The 22,292-nt window shown below is 33.6% G+C and overlaps 1 protein-coding gene across 3 annotated transcripts in view; it reads right to left on the reverse strand.

Annotated features, from left to right (window-relative positions):
* Nucleotides 1-15,140: 15,140 nt before the first annotated feature.
* Nucleotides 15,141-22,292, reverse strand: part of ABCB7 (ATP binding cassette subfamily B member 7) — a 104,035-nt gene continuing 96,883 nt past the window's right edge. For all 3 annotated transcript variants that reach the window (XM_045504726.2, XM_045504727.2, XM_010967562.3), the window contains one exon: nucleotides 15,141-16,448. In XM_045504726.2, coding sequence (XP_045360682.1) covers nucleotides 16,233-16,448 — 216 coding nt within the window. In that variant the 3' untranslated portion in view covers nucleotides 15,141-16,232. The remainder of the gene's footprint in view (nucleotides 16,449-22,292) is intronic.

A 22,292-nucleotide genomic window follows, 5' to 3' on the forward strand; every position in this document is an offset into this window, starting at 1 on the left:
ATGCAAATCAAAACTACAATGAGTTATCACCAGTCAGAATGGCCATCATTTAAAAGTCCACAAGCGTTAAAAGCTGAAGAGGCTGTGGAGAAAATGGAACCCTCCTGCACTGTTGGTGAGAATGTAGTTTGGTGTAGTCGTTATGGAAAGAAGTATGTAGATTCCTCAAAAAATTAAAAATAGACTTACTCTATGATTCAGCAATCCCACTCCTGGGCATATATCCAGAGGGAACCTTAATTCTAAAAGACACACGCATCCCAATGTTCATAGCAGCGCTATTTACAATAGCCAAGACATGGAAACAACCTAAATGTCCATCAACAGTTGACTGGATAAAGAAGAGGTGGTATATATATATACAATGGGATACTACTCAGCCATAAAAAATAATAATGCCATTTGCAGCAACATGGATGAAACTGGAGAATGTCATTCTAAGTGAAGTAAGCCAGAAAGAGATAGAAAAAAATAACACATGATATCACTTATATGTGGAATCTAAAAAAAAAAAAAAGACGAACTTATTTTCAAAACAGACACTGACTCACATAGAAGAGAAACTTGTGGTTACCAGGTGGAGGGAAGGGGATCAGAAGGGATAAATAGGGACTTTGAGATTTGCAGATACTAACTAATATATATAAAATAGATAAACAACTAGTTTATACTGTATAGCATAGGGAACCATATTCCATATTTTGTAACCTATGGTGAAGGATATGAGAACGAATGTATATATGTTTCTATGTGACTGAAATGTGCTGTACACCAGAAATTGACACAACATTGTAAACTGACTGTACCTCAGTAGAAATATATTGAAAAAATTAAAAAAAAAGAAACTCACGTGGGCATGAAGTCATTTTAGGGGAGCAAGTTGATAAATAGATAACATTAAAAATATTTATTTATTAACAACAAATCTCTCTTTGCTCCTTTAAAAAAATAAATAAAACTTGTATGGAACCACACAAGACCCCAAATAGCCAAAGAAAGGAGAAAGAAGAATAAAGTTGGAGGCATCACACTTCCTGATTTCAAATTACATTACAAATCTATAGTAATCAAAATAGCATGGTACTGGTATAAAAACAGACACATATACTAATGGAATGGAACAGACAGCCCAAAAATAAACCCAAGCATACGTGGTCAACTAATTTTCAATAGGGTGCTAAGAATACACAGTAGGGAAAGGATAGTCCCTTTAATAACTGGTTCTAGGGAAAGTGAATAGCCACATGCAAAAGAATGAAATTGGACCCATATCTTACACTGTGCACAATGATAAATTCAAAATGGATTAAATATTTAAATCTAAGACTTGAAATTATAAAACTCTTAAAGATAACATAAGGTTGTTGGTCATGGCAATAATTTTTTAGCTATGACACCAAAAGTTTAGGCAACAAAAGAAAAATAAACAAGTGGGACTACATGAAACTAATGATCTTTTGCTCAGCAAAGGAAACAGTCAACAAAATGAAAAAGTAGCCTACAGATTGGAAGAAAGTATTTGCAGGCCATATATTTGATAAGGGGTTAATATTCAAAATATATAAGGAGCTCAATGTTTAAACAAAATAAAACATAAAACCCCAAGGAACCTGATTTTAAAAAGGGAAGGGACTTGAGTAGTCATTTTTCCAAAGACATACAAATAGCCAACAGGTATATGAATAGGAGCTCAACATCACTAATTATAGGAAAATGCAAATCAAAACCAAAGTGAGATATCACCTCACACATTTTAGGGTGGCTATTATCAAAAAGACATGATAAGAAATGTTACAGAGGATGTGGAGAAAAGGGAACCCTGTACATTGTTGGTGGGAATGTAAATTGGTGCAGCCACTACAGAAAATAGTGTGGAGTTAAAAATAGAACTACTATATGATCCAGCAATCCCTCTTCTGACTACATAGACAAAGAAAATGAAATCAGTATTTCGACTAGATATCTGTACTCCCATTGTTCACTGTAGCATTTTCCTAATAGTCAAGTTATGGAAAAACATAAGTGTCAATTGATTGATGAATGAAGAAATTTTGATGTATATGTATGTGCTCACACACACCACACATACACACATGAGCATTATTCAGTCTTAAAAAAGAAGATCCTGCCATTTGCAACATCATGGATGAAACTGGAGGTAATTATAAATAAAATAACCCAAATACAGAAAGAAAATTACCACATTATCTCACTCACGTGGAACCTAAAAAAGTGAAATTCATACCAACAGAGAGTAGAATATGGTTAACAGGAGTGGGGAAGTGGGAGAAATGTGGAGATGTTGGTTAAAGGGTACAAACTTGCAGTTATGTAGGATGAACACACTGTAGAGATGTACAGGATGGTGACTATAGTTAATATACTGTATATTGGAAATTTGCTAAGAGAGTAAATTTCAGATGCTCTCACCACACACACACAAAAGTGACTGTGAGGAGATGGATATGTTAATTAGCTTGACTATAGTTATTGTTTCACAATGTATATGTGTATCAAAACATGTTATATTCCTTAAATGCATAAAATTTTTATTAACACTATCATCACAAAAATTTATATGACTAATGGAAGTGCATTATAACTAACAAAAGCAGTATCTAGCGTGCAAACACTAGCAAAAGCAGTCTTTCTTAAAAGTCAAAGAAACTGTCTTTCGGCACAAAGAAGAAAAGGAAGCCTGGAATTCAAATATTTCTACGTACAGACATTCATATAAGTGAGTTATCAGAATGTCTTTTGTCACAAGCTGGTTTCTGGTGCCATTTGTAAAAAACAAACAAATTTCCCTGATGACTGATACTTCTAAGATCCTAAGGAGAGATTTGCCTTCAGAAGCAGTATTTCCTCTCCCAGGAATAGATATTCCTTCACTCAAAACAAACTTGTTTGTTAAACTTTAATGGACTTTATCATCTATTTTCAAGAGTAAATTTTTAATATGAAAGTAAATTCAAGAAAGACAACTCATAAAATTCTGTGATGTAGAGTCAAATGTCCTAAGGTACTTAATTTAGATGAGACAGATGTCAGTTCAATTCTTTAAAATCTCTAGGGACAGAGATTCTACCACCTTCTTCAAAACATCATTCTAGAGCTTAATCTCATTAGTTTATATGAGTGAAAACTCCCATTTTATATAAATAAAGAAGTCTCAAAGTGTGATTAATTGAATGACACTGTTGTCAAGAAATTGTAATTTTGAGTACTGATTTTATTTCCTGCTCTTTTTTTATTTTTAATGGAACTCATCCCTATGCTTTCACATTTACCATTCATTGATATTTGGACACAATTAGACTGCCACACTTTGACTTTATGAGCCTGGTTCTTTTTTTTTTTTTTTGAATAAAGACATATATGGTCAGTAAGTTTATACACACACACACACACACACACACATTACTGCTTTGTGAACAAGCATTGTTGTCACTCCCTTAGATTAGTATGTCTTACTTTGTTGATATATTGATTTCTGCATTGCTCTTCTCCAGGTTTCTTTTGTTAGTCTAATGGATTTTTAACAGAAATAAGTTAATTGTTTCTAATCAGTAGTGAGCTGTGCCTCCAGGTTTTCCAAAGGATAGAATTCTCTTAAAAGTAAATACATTGCTGCCAATCCACAAATAAGGCACAGATAGAAAGGAAAAAATGGGAATGTAGTCTTTGAGGATCTGTTCCATATCAGTTTTCATACTTCAGAAAGTAATTTATATAGTGTTCAAAATATTTATTGACTGAAACAATTTATTATGTATGTATATCAGTTATTCCTGACTCAGAAAGTTGATAAAAGCAAATATATTGTACTTTTCAATTGAATTTTTTCATAATTTAATTTTGTTAATTTAGCTCCTGATTTATAAATGACTGCTCAGAAGTCTCACCCTGACTCTTAGAAACAACTCCCATATGCTTAGTTAGCAAAGCCATATTGAAACCTGAACATAGAAGAGGCCAATTGGGATTAATTAGGCTAATTGACAAATATAAATCTTTTTATAAATTCTTTATCTTCCACAAGCACATAATGTGATGAATCCTTGTAAATTCTTAGACCAGGCATTAAGACCCTACAAGACCAGATATGAAAAAGCAGTTCTCACATGGCCTTAGTAAGAGAAATTGTTAAAACAGATTTAAACTAACATCTGGAAAGCCTGGGCTTTTGTTTTGTTTTGTTTTGAGCTTTATTGTCTTAGGACAGTTAAACTGTATAGACCAGTGATTGGATTAAAAAATTAAATGAAATAAAACACAAGACATTAAATTGCACATTTTAATTGATAGTCTCTTACTATATTCATTATGCATCCTAGTCAGCTTTGCAGTATGATGCTCTCTGAATGGACCAAAAATAGAATCTTCAAGTGGTTTCTGCTCATACCCTGACCCCATTCTTGGAAATTCTCACCCATTAGGCGTAAGCTCTTCAGATATGTAATCATGGTTGAAGGAGTTGAGAACTACTCCTTGACTCCAACATAATTGAAGATCCATTGGTTAGCTGAGACGTGGAGCAGATCCTAGTCCTGCTTAGTGTCAGATGGCTGACTCTGGACTTGTTGCTCAGTGACTCTGGACCTCCAATTCATCATGGTTCTGGAGGCTAGAAGTCTAAAACCAAGGTGTTAGCAGGATCATAGTCCTTCCAAAACCTCTAGGGGAGGATTCTTTCTTGCTTCTTCCAGCTGCTGCTGGCCCTAGGCATTCCTTGGCTTATAAATGCCATCATCACCCCAATCTGTGCTTGTCATCCATCACATGGCCATGTTCTCTCTGTGTCTTCCTCACAGTTTCACATCTTTCCCCCCATAGTATTTATTGAGTGAGTGATATTACTATGAAATCTTTCACACAAACATATTTACCAGAGCCTAAAACTCTTCATTGTTAACCAGAAAGAGTTCATTGGAAATCTCTACCATACTTGTTGGAGCTGGTCATGTTAATCATCCATCTTAGAACATTAACTGTAATTTCAAATTTTAAATTAAAATGGCTACAAAATGGATGCAGAGACCACACAAACAAGTAGTAGTCTGAGCTAGAGGTTAAATGATACACTAATACACTCCATGCGATCTTAAAATATGAAGAGTGTTAGTATCTCTGAGACCTTATAGCAGGATCATTTGAAATTACCATGAAGGCTTCACTTGATTATATTATTATACTTGTCATTTTTTCTTCTTCCTAAACTCAGACAGATCATGAGAAATGGCAAGAACTTAGGGAAACAAAATTGTTGAACTGAAATATTATTTTTGAAGAGGACACTCGGCAACAAATCTAGAAATCTGTTTTATTTCATTTTCTCTTGAGTTCTCTGCTTAAGAAAAGATTAACAGGAGTTTTATCAGGAGGGGAAGTCAGCTGGGAGAACAACTGGGTTCAACCAAGGTTTCATTTAGCTAATTCCTAATTATACTATAACTGAAAATTTGATTCCCAGATTATTAATGTTTAAACTTTCTTCTTCCTTTGTATTTTAAACGTTTAGTCATTTTGCCACTCCCCGACTATCAGTAGGTTAAAGTGAGATGAAAGAAAGGATAAGTAACTGATTTTCATGTTAATGAATATGGTTGGTGGATAGGAAAGTGAAATGGGACTTAAGAATTTTTTATGAATTTCACGTATTTCTGAGAATTCCTGACCACTGTGAAGTTAGCTAATAGTTCATTGTTTTAGTGCTAGATATTTATTGGTGTGTAAATGAGTGATAGGTGTTACATTAAAAGAAAAATAAACAGAAGGGGGAACATGCATGGTCAGGGAACTTACAAATAAAGGGAGCCAAACATGGGGAAAATCAGAAACTTTCAGGACTGTGGAGTATTTAGATATTCTTCTTACAGAAAGAGTTTGCTGATACCTGGATTAAACCACCTGATATTTCTTCCAATTCTGATAATCTATACAACTATGAAATAATTAATTTAATAATAAAATTATAATTGCATCCTATTTATAAACTTGCAGTTTCTAATTTATGCAGTGGCTTTTCTTTATATAGACAAATTGGCATCTAATCTTACCAGTGGAAGGTTTGTTCTTCACGTTTCATGACTACAGTTAAAGGCAGCATCTGTAGAGGTGTTTTTTTTTTTTTCTTATCATCATCATTAAAAATGTTTTAAGTGTGGTAAATGAAGACTTTTATAATCAAAACCAGAAGAAAAACTGCTTGAGGACACTGATTCCTTACTTCAATGGCATGACTTGGAATACAGAAGCAAAATACTAGCAACATACTACAATGTCAGCATATGTACAAAACACATTTTGTGTCATGAACCACACAACACAGGCTATAGTCAATATACTTACCCTATACCCATTAGCAGTAACTTCCCATCCCCCTGCAACACCCACAACACACTCCTATCTCTAGGCAACCACTAATCTACCTTCTATCTCTATAGATTTGTATGTTCTAAAATGGATGCATACAATATGTGGGAAGCATCCATATGTAACATGGATTAGTTCTTTGTTCTTTCTTAGTAAATAATATTCCATGGTTATGGATATAAAAGATTTATCCATTCATCAGTTGATGTCCATTTGAGTTGTTTACATCTGTGGGGTATTAGGAATGATGTTACTATGAAAGCTTAAGTGTAAGTTGTTGTGTGGACATATGTTTTCAGTTCTCTTGGGTATTATATCTAAGAGTAGAATTTCTGGGTCATATGGTAACTCTATGTTTAAGTTTTTGAGGAACTGTCAGACTGTTTTCCAAAGCAGCTGCACCATTTTACATTCCTACTAGCAATGTATGAGAGTTCTAATTTCTCCACATCCTTGTCAACATTCTTATTTTCTATCTTTTTGATTATCGTCATCCTAATGAGTGTTAAGTGTTATCTATTTGTGGTTTTGATATGCATTTCCCTAATGGCTAATGATATTGAGCACCTTTTCATGTGCTTATTGGACATCTGTGCATCTTCTTTGGAAAATTTCTATTCAGATCTTCTGCCCATTTTTAATAGGGTTATTAGATTTTTTAAATTATTGAGCTGTAATTACATATTTATATATTCTGGATACAGTTCCTTATTTGATATGATGTACAAATATTTTCTGCCATTCTAAGGGTCTTTTAACTTTCTTGATGGTATCATCTGAAGCACAAAAGTTGTTGAGTTGTTGATTTGATGATGCTCAATTTATTTTCTCTTGTGTTGCTTGTGCTGATGTCACATCTAAGAAACCATTGCCTAACCCAAGGTCATGAAGATTTACTGCTTTCTTTCTAAGAGTTTTATAGTTTTACCTCTTAAATTTAGGTTTATGATCTATTTTGACTTAATTTTTATATATGGTATAAAGGAGTTTACCTTCATTGTTTTGCACATGGATATCCAGTTGTCAAAGCACCATTTGTTGAAAAGAATGTTCACTCCCCATTAAATCATCTTGGCACACTTTGTCAGAAATCAATTGGCCATAAACCTAATGGTTTATTTCTGGACTCTCAGTTCTATTCCACTGATTTATATTTCTATCTTTATGCCAGTATCATACACATCTTGATTACTGTAGCTTTGGGGTAAGTTTTACAATTTGGAAGTTAGAGTCCTCCAACTTTTTTTTTATCACCTATTTGCCCTGGCTAGAACCTCTAGTATAATAGCGAACAGAATAGTAACACCAAACATTCTTGTCTCATTCCCAGTTAGGAGGACAGCATTCGGTCTTTCAGTACTAAGTATGATGTTAACTGAGTTTTTCATAGATGGCCTTTATCAGGTTAAGGAAGTTTCCTTGTACTCCTAGTTTATTAAGCATTTTTTTATCATGGAAAGGGCACTGAATTTTCTCAAATGTTTTTTATGCATCTGATGAAATGATCATATGGTTTTTACCCATTATTCTATTACTATAGTGTATTACATTGATTTTTGGATGTTACATTAATTTTGGATTCCTGGGATAAATCTCACTTGGCTATGCTGTATAATCCTTTTGAAAAGTTGCTGGATTGTTAACTAGCATTTTGTTGAGGATTTCTGCATCTATACACATAAGAGATACTGCTCTGTAGTTTTCTTGTGATGTCTTTTGTTTTGGATCACGATGATACTGGTCTCATAGAATGAGTTTGGAATAATTCCCTCCTCTTCTAATTTTTGGGAAAAATTTATGAAGTATTGGTATTAATCCTTCTTTAAATGTCTGCTAAAACAATTCTTTTAAAATGTTTGGTGAAAAAGAAAAATTTGCGTGTAGTTTTTGGATCAGTAATTTAATTTCTTTACTTTTTAAAGATGTACTCAACTTGGCTATTTCTTCTTAAGCCAGTTTCAGAAGTTTGTATCTTTCTAATTTGCCCATTTCATCTAAGTTATCTAATTTGTTGGCATACAGTTGTTCATAGTCTTTAGTTTTTTTTTTTTACGTTTCTGTAAGATCAGTAGTGATATTCTTTTATTCTTTTAGTAATTTGAGTCTTCACTATTTTGCTAGTGCTCCATCTAGTTAAAAGTTAATGATTTTGTCCGTCTTTCCAAAGAACCAACCCGTGATGTTAATTTTCCCTATTAATTTTATATTCTCTATTTCACTAATTTTTGCTCTAATATATTTTTTTCTTCTGCCTGCTTTGGGTTCAGTTTCTCTTTTTTCTAGTTTCAGGCAGAAGTTTAGGTTATTGATTTGAGATGTTCCTTCTTTTTAAATATAGGTATTTCCAGCTATACATTTCCCTCTAATGTCAATTTTAGCTGCATCCCATGTCTTTGTTGTTTTCATTTTCATTCATCTCAAAGTATTTTCTAATTTCCCTTGTGATTTTTGACACATTTAAAGTGCCTAATTTCTTTCTGAAGTCCCCAAGCTTTTCTCCCTTATTACTGATTTCTAATATATTGTGGTCAGAGTACTTTCTTTGTATGATTTCAGTCTTTCTATTTATTGAAGTTTATGGCCCAGCATATGGCCTATGAAGAATGTTCCTATGCACTTGAGCAGAATGTGTATTTTGCTGTTCAAATCTTCTATTCCTTTGTTGATCTTATGTCTAGTTGTCCTATTCATTATTAAGTGGGTCTTGAAATCTCCCACTGTTATTGTTGAATTGTTTCTCTCTTATTTCTGCCAGACTCTGATTCATCTATTTTGAGGGCTTCTTAAATGCATATATGTTTTAAATCATTGTATCTTCCTGAGTGAATCTTTAATCATTATGAAATGTCCCTTTTTATCTTTTGTAATACTTATTTGTTTTAAAGTTAAATTTGTCTGATATTAGTATCAACATTCCAACAGTTTTGTGGTTTGTGCTTGTATGGTGTATATATATTTTTTCCATCCTTTTACTTTCAACTTACTTTGACTATGAAGTGCTTCTCCTATAGACAGCATATCTGTTGAATCAATTTGTGTCTTGATTTTTTATTCAACCTGACAATCCCTGCCTTTTGATTTAACTAATTCGTATTTAATGTTGTTATTGATATAACTGGGCATATTTCTCCCATTTTGATTTTTTCCTGTATGTCTCATGTCTTTTTTCCCCATTCCTTCATTATTGCCTTCTTTTGTATTAAGTGGATATGTTCCAGTGTAACATCATGATCCCTTCCATATTTTAAGTATATTTTAAAGTTATTTTTTTTGGTGGTAGTTCTAGGGCTTACAATATACATCCTAACTTACCAGAATTTATTTCATATTATAGATAAGTTCCAGTGAAATATATAATATAGAACATTTATTCCTATATAGTCCTTTCCATCCCAGCCTTTTTGTATTATTATATATATATATTAGATCCATATGCTGTAAATTAAACAATAGTTATAATTATTACTTTATATGATCTTATATCTTTTAAAACAGCTAAGAGGAGGGCAGGTGTATATTCAAAATTTGTTATATTAACCATCTTATGTATCATTTTTTGGCTCTCTTCATTTGTTCTTGTAGATTCTAAATATCATCTGATATCATTTCCTTACTTCAAGACAGCTTTATTTCCACCTCCAACAGAAGAATAATACATATAGTTTCATGTGGTTGCTTTCTAAGTTAAGAGATTTGTCTCTTAAGAGAAGAAAGAAGAAACATACAATTATACTGTCTTTTACAAGTACCTGTATGAGTATCTTTATTGGTGCTTTGTTTTTTTATGTGGATTTGAATTACTGTCCTTTGTCACTTGCTTTATGTTTGAATAATTTCCTTTGTGTTTCTTATAATATAGGTCTGCTAGCAATGGACATTCTTTTTATTTATCTGGTAACATCTTTATTTCACCTTGATTTTTGAATGAAGTTTCACCAGCTAATCATGTTGGGGTTTCCTTGTATGTGATAAGTCATTTTTCTCTTACTGCTTTCATGATTTTTCTCATCTTTGGCTTTCAACATTTGACGAACATGTGTTTGTGTGTGGAGCTCTACACACCCAGACACAATACTGGGAGTTTATCCTACTTGGTGTTTGTTGGGCTTCTCTGATGTGTAGATTTATATTTTTCATCAAATTCAGGCATTTCCATCCATCTTCTTCAACATTTTTTTCTGCTCCATTCCTCTCCTCTGGTACTTTCATTATGCATATGTTGGTATGTTTAATGGTGTCCCACATTTCTCTGAAGTTATTTTTCTTCATTACTTTTTCTCTCTGGTCTTCAGATTGTGCAATTTCTATTGATCTATCTTCAAGTTCACTGATTCTTTCCTCAGTCACCTCAAATATACTATTGAGCTCCTCTAGTAAATTTTCCATTTCATTTATTAGACTCTTCAACTCCAGGATTTTCATTTGGTTCATTATTTTTAAAAATAATTTCTATTTCCTTATTGACAAATCTTTGTCTGCTACATTCACCATCTGGGCTTCTTTTAAGGCAATGTTTATTGCCTGTTCCTCCCACCCCACTGTGTATGGGTGACTTTCTTGGTTCTTTGCATGTTTTATAAATATTTTTGTTATAAACTGGATATTTTATATAGTATTGTAACTCTGGATAATGATCCTCTTCCTATGGGGGATCGTTATTTGCTTATTTTCTCTGTAACAGTGTGCAGCCTGATGTTCTCTCTCTTTCAGTCTAGCTAACTAAAGGTTGCCCCTGGGTCAGCATAAAGCAATTACTGGTCAGTGATATTTTTACCCTTTAACACTGGATGTGTGTGTGTGCTTGGAAGCTGCTATCACAGTTCAGAGAGGTTAGTTTTGACCCATGTTCAGCCAGGGACTAGGAGCTTGGAGGTTCCTTCTCTGTTCTGAGAAGGCACATCCATGGAATAGACATGTTCTTCCAGATTTTCAAGGATGAGTGTGTTTTTATTTTTAAGACTGAGTTCTTAGGAGTTACCTTTGGGTTAGAGAAACTTATTATTCAGTCAGTATTTGGTCAGGTTCCTTGTGCCAGGGAAGGTGTTGCCATGTATTGATGAGTCTGCACATACTGGGAAATGCTTTTAAGTCTGTCCCACATTCTGCTCTGATTGCCCTGAGTGGGTGAAGCCCAGCACACGCACACAGCATTTTCAATCTCCAAGGTTGACTGTGCTCCCAGGAGGGTTCGTCTGGGCTCCCTCTTACTAGTAAACTTTGGGTGCTCTGCTGCTTTGCTTGCACCAGCTTCTCCTAATTGCTCTCCACCAAGATTCACATTGTTTTTGACAATGTCCTTAGGGATGGAGTTCTCCAAGCTCTGTTTCTATGCCTTCCCCTTTGGAAAGAACCTCTGCATTACTGAACTACAGCTGGGGGCACAGGGCCCAGAATGAAACCACCATTCTATGAGTGGGCACCACGGCATGGTGGCAGTTCCTGGTATTCTTGGTTTTCCTTTCCTTGGGTGAAATCTCCAAACTTTTGAGTTAGCTAGGGTGGAAAAATTCACAGCCCCAGTATTCTCAGCCTGTGCATGGAGTAGTGCTTCCACCCTAAGAGTGGGGGCTGGATTGTGGAAGGGAAGGGATCTCCAGTCCTCTTGGCTGTGCCTGCTTGTTAAAGTTTTTGCAACATAGGGTTGGGGAGATGAGAAATGCTGGCAGCTATCTTGCCAAGGTGAAACCACAGGCCCAGAGTAGGAGCTGGGGAAAGAGGGAGACTTACCTTCTCCCAATATCTTACTACACCTAACCAGAATAGAGCACCCAGGATAGAGCTTCTATAACACAGACCTGGGGGTGTGGAGAGCATGCACGTAATTCCTTAAATGCCATGGACTCCTGCTGTTCTTACTGAGATTTAATAGGTTTCTTAAATGAATGTTTCTCCATTTGATATATGCACTTTGGACAATTTCTAGATACTTTAAGTGACTGTTCTTTTAAAAAATAATTTTAACCAGTTAAGTTGTTGCTTTGCTGGGGAGAGGGTCTACCAAGTCCCTTACTTTACCATTCTGGATGTCTTACCCTTCAATATATTTTTGAACATAACTTCTCAGTGGAAATGTGGTTCAGCAAAAAGAAAAATGGATTGGGTGTTAGAACCCAGAATTTTTATCCCAACTTGACTATCAGCAAGTTCAGTGACTTCTGAAGTTCAGCTTCCTCATTTGTAGAATGAAGATACTGTATTAACTAAATTCCATCCAACTCTAAAATCCTATGATTTTATGAAAGAGAAATGGAATAGGTCAGAATAGGTCAGCAATGAAAAACATTCTACTGCAGCTGTGAGAACAGGAAATATACAAACAATTCACTGCCTTTTTCTAACCAAAAATGTTCCAACCTAGGTTTAATTAGAGAATGTACATCATTTCCAACTCTACCTAGCTAATCAAAATGCTAATTTAATGCATGGTTTGCAGTCAAGACATTTTCCCACCCCAAAGATTTCCTTTCTAATCATTAGAACTGAGAAACTGGGGGCAACACGAAGTTGCCTTTCACTGATTGGTCATTAAAAACGTAACAGCTTAATGTTAAGTGAAAGCACTATAATTTGCAACCATTTTACCTATACTATGTGCATTGCAAAGTTACTTTTTCTCTGAGAGAATACCAAGTTTTTACCTTCTGCATAAGGCTGTAAGGCCATACTCCCAGAGTGTCTATTAAATTGCCTACACTTACGTGGAGTGTGTGACTAGCAAAATATCAATTCTCCCTATGCACTGCAGAAAAGAGTTGCTTCAATGGGACACCCATTTCTAGTCACAGAGACATAGTGTTTATTTAGTACTTATTAATCTGCACAGATTGTTTTAACAATAGAACTGTAGTAAAGGGCCTCCTTCGCTGAGTCATTTAGTCTTTACTAATCAGTTTTAACCAGCTTATTTGACTTAATATTGTCATTTACCATTCAGTTTACATTCAAAATCTATATACTCAAAGCAGGCAGAGAAGGGACCTTTCTATAATTTAAGAAAGCTGCCATTGCAAACATATTTAAATGCTTTCAACTACTAATCCACAATGAAATATCCTATGATAAAGCTACAAAGTAAGAGAGTTGTGAACATACTCTGGCAAAAGTTGCTACTGACACATCCAGCAATTAGGAAGGGTAGCGTGCGCAAAGTGATCCAGAAATAAGGAATCATAATCTTAAAATAACTTGCCTCTAAAGCAAAACATTTTTAACTAGCCATCTTCACAAACTGTGCTTTGTCAACATCTAAGGGAAAAGGTAAAATATTTATCTCAAGGTATAGGAAAGGTGCAAATCTGTGAAGACGAAAAATAATTTTTTTGCATATTTTGCAACTCAAAACTGCATATTTGAGTTTACCCAAATGCTAAGGCCTCTTTCTGATTCTCATAAGTGACCCTCAGAATTGAGCTGTTCAAAAATTTCCAAATGAGCCCATCTGCTCACCAAGATATTTCTATAATAAAAACCTTCAGGAAGGCATCTGGCCCAGTTTTTATGATCCCAAATTACCTTGGTTTCAATTTAATTTTTGTAAATTGGGATTCCCTTAGAAAGAAAGCAACATTTTCAATCTCAAAAATAAAGGGACATTAAGAAACAAAACTCTTATCACCTTGCTCCGTTTTCAGAGCCCATATTCCAAAATTGTAGCTTATTCATTCCAAGATGTTAAAAAAATGTTGCAACACTGATTTAGAAACTTATAAATTTTATACCTTTGTGTGAGTATGTACTATTGCAATGTAAAATTAGTATATTATAATAAATGCCCCTTTTCTTGACGTTTCCTCTCAGTGAATCAACCTAGGAATCTTTCCTTTCATTTTAATTTGTCTATTATGTCACCGTATAGAATCACCTTATTAAGATGGAGTTGAGAATATTTAAGAGTTAGTTACAGCCCTTACAATAAGTGTGTTTTTTAAGTAATTTAAGTTTTTATTAGTTGAAACTACTGGTTAATGACCCAATGGTCCAGAGACCACCTCCAGTCATATGAACAGATAATAGCTTCAAATCTTAGTAGGGAAATTTTCCCCACCCTAAAAACATTCCTATCCTTCTTTGACTAAATGTTTCCCGTATCACAGAATCCTTTACTTTGATTACCACTATTCACATTCAGAATGAATATTACTAATGATTACTTTGATCTTAACTGCTTGATTATGCAACTAAGCTAAATCTTTTCCATCTGCAATACTGGAAACGTATAGAAGGAATTAATAGAAGCAACATTTCTATCTCAACAAACCACATTTCTAATAATACAGCTGAGTTACTCAAAGGAGGTGGGTTTTTTCCCCCTCAGAACAGCAATATCTACGGCTTCAGAGGAAGAAATGTCCATTTCTTCCTATTTTGCAGTTGATTATCCATCTCAGTGTTAACTCCAACTCCAAAAGGAAGAGGCATCACTTATTCTGTTGTCAGAGACTAACCATAAAATACTGGCTTCAAGCTACTTATCAAATCACCTTTATATAACAAAACTGGACACCTGATTTAGGTAAGTTTAGATATCCACCTACTAATGACAATACAAAACAGAAAAAAGTTAGTCTCACCTATACCAAAGTATAATTTAAAACGCATTAAAATCATAGACCAACAAAATAAATACTTTAAGACCTTTCCTGAGAAATAAAAATTCATTATATACAGTTATGTGGCTGTTCATGAGATACACAAGCTTTTCAAGTTGAAAGATTACTACCAAATTAAAGCAAATTTAAGTTGGAAAAGGACAGGAGCTTTCTAAGTGAATATATACCAACATTTTATTAATTATTTCTAGCAGGTAAAATGTGATTATTTTGTTTGGGCCCCTCGTTATTTCAAGCTTAAAAGAACTCATTAAACTACTGAGAAAGGAAGGGAAGACCTTCTAATAAAGTAATTCTGAAGTGTCAACACAGATTAGAGTCCTGATCACCTAAATATATATGTAATCGTCTCCTATTTGTTTAAAAGTCATTAATAATTTTAAGTAGATGTTGCTTTATACACATGTATGAGTGTGTGCAGACACATGCATGCATGCACACATCACTTTTGGTTGTTCCTTTGTATAACTTCAGATAGCTAAAGAAATGCATTTAAGATGGAAATAGAAAAGGCAATTAACTTTCTAAGCTTTTTAGATCACTCCCAGTATGGTAACTCTCAAATTACATCAGGGTTTGTGAGTCTTAAAAGAGAAATGTATAAATTTTGGTCCAAAACAAAAGCAACACTTCATTTGGTGGAAAAATAGAATTCCCACCACTAGATGATAGTTATAATGCTGGTTAATGATGAAGAACATTCTACATACGAACATGAGACTCAAGGTTTTTCTTCATAAAAGTGTAACAGTGGCAAATAATTTTTAAATATATGTATAGATATCTATCATGGAAGTATTTAAATGAAGGACAGGAAGGAGTAACTGAATCTATACTGTCTTCTTTTTTTTTTTAAGAAACAAACACTTCCTATCTAAATTGTCAGCCATAAAGGAGGTTTGAAAAACTACAAAAATTTGGAAACCAATCTGATTCATCTGATTATGGATATCAAATGGCTCTCAGCCCACAAAAATGGAAATGGGGTAAAGTCAAATAGTAACAAAAATTATGCTTTGATCACAAATAAGGCAGTAACAAGAAAATAATTTGGGGATTAAATACAGGTACTACATTAAATAGATTGTGAAAGATGTAAAACACAATTCCCCTTTGAAATAAATCTTACCTAAAAGAAGTATTATAGAAAGTGGGAATGTATGATTTTTTTTTAATAAAACAATTCTGCTTCAGTGCAAATGTGTAGTCAAGGAAAAAAAAGAAAGAAAAGAAAATGTTTCATGTCACTTAGCAGGAACAGTTTCCACAGCCTTTTACACTGTTGATAATTTCTTCTTGTAGTTTCTTCCTTTCCTCCTCTTTGGACACATTTTCTTTCTTTGCATCCCATTTGGGGTTATCATGGTTCTGCACACGGCTGCTCTGTGTATGCCACATTTCTGAATAGATACTGCCAGGGTTAGCAAGCAAACCCTGGTGGGTACCACGTTCAGCTACCTTACCCTAATAAGCAAAAACAAGAGAAACATAGAGAAAGTCATATAACTAGCATAATAACTGACAATACATAATACTTCCTAAGCAAGGGATTTCGAAGGATTTGCATTCATTAAAATACCTCTCCCAATTCCTCATCATAGCATAAATGGGGAAAAAATTGAGATAGGAATGCTTTCTTCACTGTTGAGCTATCAGTCCAGTGAACAAACAAAAAGCTATGAAAATTTCACATACCATAAACCATTTCACTTAAAGGAAATAAAACTTGAATATTTTATTTTTCATTTTGAAGAGCAGAAAAGTCAGGTAAAGATTTTCTAAAGGTGATATTTTCTGTAATCAGTAAATATTTAAATCAAAAGCACTGTTATTTATATAGGGATTTAAAGGATTTAAAAATATTATCCCAAAATCCTTACCTGTACTTTGAAATAAAAACGATTTCTCCATGAAAAGTTTACTTCTTCCAGCAGCTATTTTTGTTAACAATCACTATTAAACTTAACATTGCATAAATTTGGTATCAATTCCAAAACTCTAACCCACAATTAGTCACTTGATGGCTACTGTTAAACATGTTGGGAGACAAAAGGAATTCTGTCACTTTTACTGGTATTCCTGGTGATAGCATCTTTACAAATATACCCTTAAACGAAATAACTGATATTTGTCTGTGCCCACTTCAGAGTGGTTAATTTAATTCTCCTCTTGATTGCTGGCTAGGCAGTCTAAGAACTACTTTGCTCAGCTATTTGGATTCCTCTGGATTCTGCACGTAGCCCTCAACCTTAGTGTGTGTGGACCACTTCACTGGCACAAAAGTCCCCATGATTATGTATTTTATACTTTTCTATTTACCACTGTAAAAAAACAAACAAAATAAAATTCTGAATGCACAGACATAGAAAACTAACTTATGGTCACCAAAGGGCAGAAGGAGTAGGGAGGGACAAATTAGGAGTATGGTATTAGCGTATACAAACTACTATACGTAAAATAGATACAAAGGGTTTACTCTATAGCACAAGGAATTATACTCAATATCTTGTAATAACCTATAATGGAATATAATCTGAAAAAGTGAATCATATGCTGTACACCTGAAACTAACACAGTACTATAAATCAACTATATTTCAATTAAAAAAATCCTCAATGAAAATCACACCAAAAAGTATTAGAAAGAATGTAATTATTTTTGTAGAAAAACCAATTAAATAAATCACAAAAAAGTTATCCTGCAATAAAAATGTATAAAATTATTTTTACTTATATCAAAGCATAAATATACATAGCTTAAAAAGCTAGGTAGTAATTACAAAGCTTATAACAAAAAAATAGTCTTTTGTCTCCTGCTTCTCCACCCTTGTATAGCTCCTTCTTATCCCCAAATTCATAGTTACTTCTTCTGGTATTTACACACAGATATACATATTACTGAGATTCAGCACTCTTATACTATTCCACATTCCCACTGTCTCATTCTTCACTTTCCTAGTAACACTGGTTATATCACAAATGTTTTTAAGTTAATATACAATGTTTACTTTATCATTACTATGTAAGTGTTACCTGTTGAGCCAAGTAGGTACTAGAATTTTATATATATTTTCTCGTAATTTTCCTGGACTTAATAACTGTCTTTCCATTTGCTTAGTTTTCTATGTCACTATTGGTAATTCTCCCTAAACTTTATTCCAGAATTATAAAGCCTGTCTGAATAGTATTTTTCTCATAATCGACTAGATCAGGTAATCTGTTCTTTAGTTTTCCCTACACGAGAGATATTCCACTCACAGCTTTTAGGTTCTTTTCTTTATCCTCAATTCTAAAATTTTATGATAATCTGCTTGGTGGTTCTTTCTTTTTTCCCCTTTCCATTCATTGTGGTGGGTACTTGGTAGGCCTTTTCAATCTGGAAACTCATGCTCTGAAGTTCTGGACATCTGGCAGGTATTATTCTCTGGTAATTTCCTTCCCTTTTTCCTATCCTCTCTTTCTAGAACAACCAGAAGTTGGATGTTGGACCTCTTAGACTAATTCTCTCATTTTCTTATCTTTATTTTATTTTTGTTCTACTCTTTGGAGATTTCTTTGACTTTACTTCAGCATTGACATTTTTCATTTGCAAAATCTCTTGTTCTCTGGTTGGTCCTTTATTTCGGCCCCCATTTTACTGGCTTTTTTTTTTTTTTTTTTTAAATAGAGGAACTGGGGATTGAAACCAGGACCTCATGCATGCTAAGCATGTGCTTTACTACTGAGCTATTTCCCTCCCCTTACCACCTTCATTTTAAATTTGAAATGTTGCACGAATGGTAACAATGAACACCTATATACACTCCTCCTAGGTTAGCAACTGTTATTAATTTTTCCACATTTGCTTTCTCTCACTTCATCCTATCTCTAAATTCACATTACTTTTTGCTAAATCATTTAAGAATGAGTTGCAGACATCATTCATTTCATCCCTACATATTTCATTAGCATGTATTCCTGAAAACAAGGACATTCTCCTACATGACTAGAATAAAACTATATCATACCCAAGAAAAGTATCTAATATATAGTCCATATTCATATTTCACTAACTATCCCAATAATATCCTTTATATATATGTATTTTTTCCCATTCAGGATCCAATCAGGATCAACACACTAAATTTATAACTTTCCTAATCTGTATGAGTTTGTGTGACACTGACATTTCTAAAATGTCCAGGCTTGCTTTTTAAAGAATGCCTTTCAAGTTGTTTTTGTCTAGTTGTTCCTGATAATTAGATACAGGCTAAACATTTTTGGTAGAAATACAATATAGATGATGTTTCCTCAGTGCATCATATTAGGAGGAACATATCAGTTTTGCTCCACAATTAATGATACTAAGTTTGATCACTTGGTTAACAGTAATGTCTACCAAATTTCTCTATTTTAAAGGTACTTTTTCTCTTTGCAATGAATAAGTAATCTATGGGTTATCCTTTCAAATTATTCCCTAATAGTTTTTCACCATATGGTTTTAGCAACTAATGATGATCCTTATCTGAATCAATTATTACAATGGTGGTTGCAAAATATGACTTTCTAAATTTATCATTCCTTCTACATGTGTTAGTTGGCACTCTTTTTTATTGAGTTATAATTAACATACAATATTATATTAGTTTCAGGTATACAATGCAGTGATTCATTATTTTTATGCATTATGAAATGATTACTTCAATAAGACCAATTATCACCCATTGTCATACAAAGTTGCTGTATTATTGAGTATATTCCCTTTGTGTACATTACATCCCTGTGACTTAGTTTGTATCTTATAATACTCTTCACCTATTTCATCCATCCTCCCCACCCTCTCCCCTCTGGCAACCACCAGTTTGTCCTCTGTACCTCTGAGTATGTTTTTGTTTTGTTTGTTCATTTGTTCTATTTTTTAGATTCCATATATAAATAAAATCATATGGCATTTTTCTCTGTCTGACTTATTTCACTTAGCATAAGGTGTATCTCCATGTTGCTGTAAATGGCAAGATTTCATTCTTAAAGAAGAGCTTTCCCTTTCTCCATGATACTTTAAAAAAAGTACCATTATGGAATTACACATTAGTTTTTTACTCAATGTGTTGTAATTCATTAGTAATGTTATTCTTTTAGATGTTCAAATTATCCCACATTTGGCCAGTGGGAAATCGTTCAAAATGGTTCCTGTGTCCTGGTGATATGTCTTCATTAACTTTCCTGCTCCAGATATGGAGTCAATCATTCTCCAAGAAGTCTTAGTTACTTTTAGTAAGGGACAATATTTAGTGTCCAAGATCTAGGTGCTTGTTATACTCATTGCTACTGGGATTTCATATGCTTTTTTTTTTTCACTGAACAGAGTTAGGAACTCTTTCTTTTTCATCATGAACTCATATTGATAATTCTGTTCCAATATAACATTACAAGGTTCCTCTTCTTCTCTTATTCCATATTTGTATCTTTCTTCTCCCAAGTAAGACCACTATTTCTCAAAAACATCTATATATTTACTCATATGCTCAGTCTTATAATATACACAAAATAGTTTCAAAACAGCTACTCCCATGCTATTACCAACAACAAACTTACAAAGTTCAAATTTTCTTTTAGTTATTTTTATCCTTATAATCTATTCCACCAAGGGTAAATAATCAGAGAAATGTGTTCAAAGGTTACTTGGGTTAATTCCATTTTTCTTCTGCACTGTTATGTTATCGATTTGTTATGCAGTTGGTTTAACTTTTTTCTGTTTGTATTCAATTTCTGATTTCCCCCATCCTTGTTGATTTTAAATTTTTTGAATATATAAAAACAGTAGCATGGTTCAAAAGTAAAAATAATACAAAAAAGTATAATCAGGAAAGTCTTATTTCCTCCCCTATGTCCTCTACCCCTTTTTATCCCCATCCTGTAGGTAACCAATGCCTTTAGTTTCTGGTTTATCCTCTCAGAGTTTCTTTTTGCAGAAATAAGTAAATACATGTATGTTCCCCCCCGGCCATACTCCTTGCAAAAGGTAGCATACTATTTATTCTTTTGCATCTTTCTTTCTTTCACTTAACAACATCCTAGAACTCATGCCATGTAAGTCTTCTTTATTTTTTTTCTTAACAGTATTTTTCCTTATTATAGAAATGCTATATTTTCCAAGACCTCTGATGATACTAATTATATTTTTAAGTTTTCTTTTGCTCTCTACATTGTCTACAGTTTTTATTGTTTTTTCCTGCTTGTTTTAGAAGTCTTCCTTTATTATCCACTGACACTTAAGAATACAGTATTAAAAAAGCTGACTGGAAGCTCTATGTGCATGGGAGTGGGGGTCTCAATTGTTGGATTTCATTATAGGATGATCACATGGGTGCCTGGTTATTTTATTGGAGCCATCAAATATGAATATCTTTTTTTTATTATACAAATATCTTTTTTAATGCAGCTACTTTTGTTTCTTCAGAGAAGAATCCTCTATCTGCTAAGGGAAGGAGTGGTAACAGTAGAAATAATTGGTTGGCAAGGTTCTTAGGGCCAGGGGCGAGAGAGGGTCTGTAATCTTATCTTTTAGTATGTTTTGATTTCCAGTTAATCTCATTTCTCTTTGTTAATGTGTCTGGTAATTTTCTTGTGTCCAGAGCCTGTCTGATTCAATTTCCTGACATGCAAACCTCCAATCTCTTGCCAAGACTGGGAAGGGGCAATCAACAGGTTGCAGCAGGTGAGGAAGGGCCTTAGGAACTCTATTTCTTATGTAGACTTAATATTAATACTACAAGGGACTGGTGACAGAACACATGAGGCTATATTAGTTTCACTAGAAAATAAAAATCTCTAATCTTCATAATCAAGAAATTACAAAACCAACAAATTATAAACATAAAGAGATTTTAGATACAAATGATATGATCAATCCAAACCCCAAGTGACAATATTATGATATAACTGTATGGATACGGTGAACCTCCTGGCATGAGGCAGGTAAGCACATGCCTGTTAAAGTACTTTAACACTTTATAACAAAGGGCTATATATACAATTGGAAAGTTCAGTAAAAAGTACAAAAGAGCAGATTTTATTTCAGATTCTTGAACAGCAACGAGATAACAAAATATATTTACAAAATTTCCCATTTAAGACATTCTGGAACAGTTATACTGAAAAAATCTGTTTTTTAATGAATGTTAGCATTTATTAACAAACCAACAAAAAGACCTAGGGTCTCAAGTGCATAGGTAATGTATAAAGGAAATAAAATATATACTACAGAGCTCAACATCCTATGAAAAATTTTAGTGGCATAAAGAATTCTATCTCAATATAGAAAGTATAA

Source organism: Camelus bactrianus, chromosome X, assembly GCF_048773025.1.
Source record: "Camelus bactrianus isolate YW-2024 breed Bactrian camel chromosome X, ASM4877302v1, whole genome shotgun sequence".
Taxonomy (NCBI): domain Eukaryota; kingdom Metazoa; phylum Chordata; class Mammalia; order Artiodactyla; family Camelidae; genus Camelus; species Camelus bactrianus.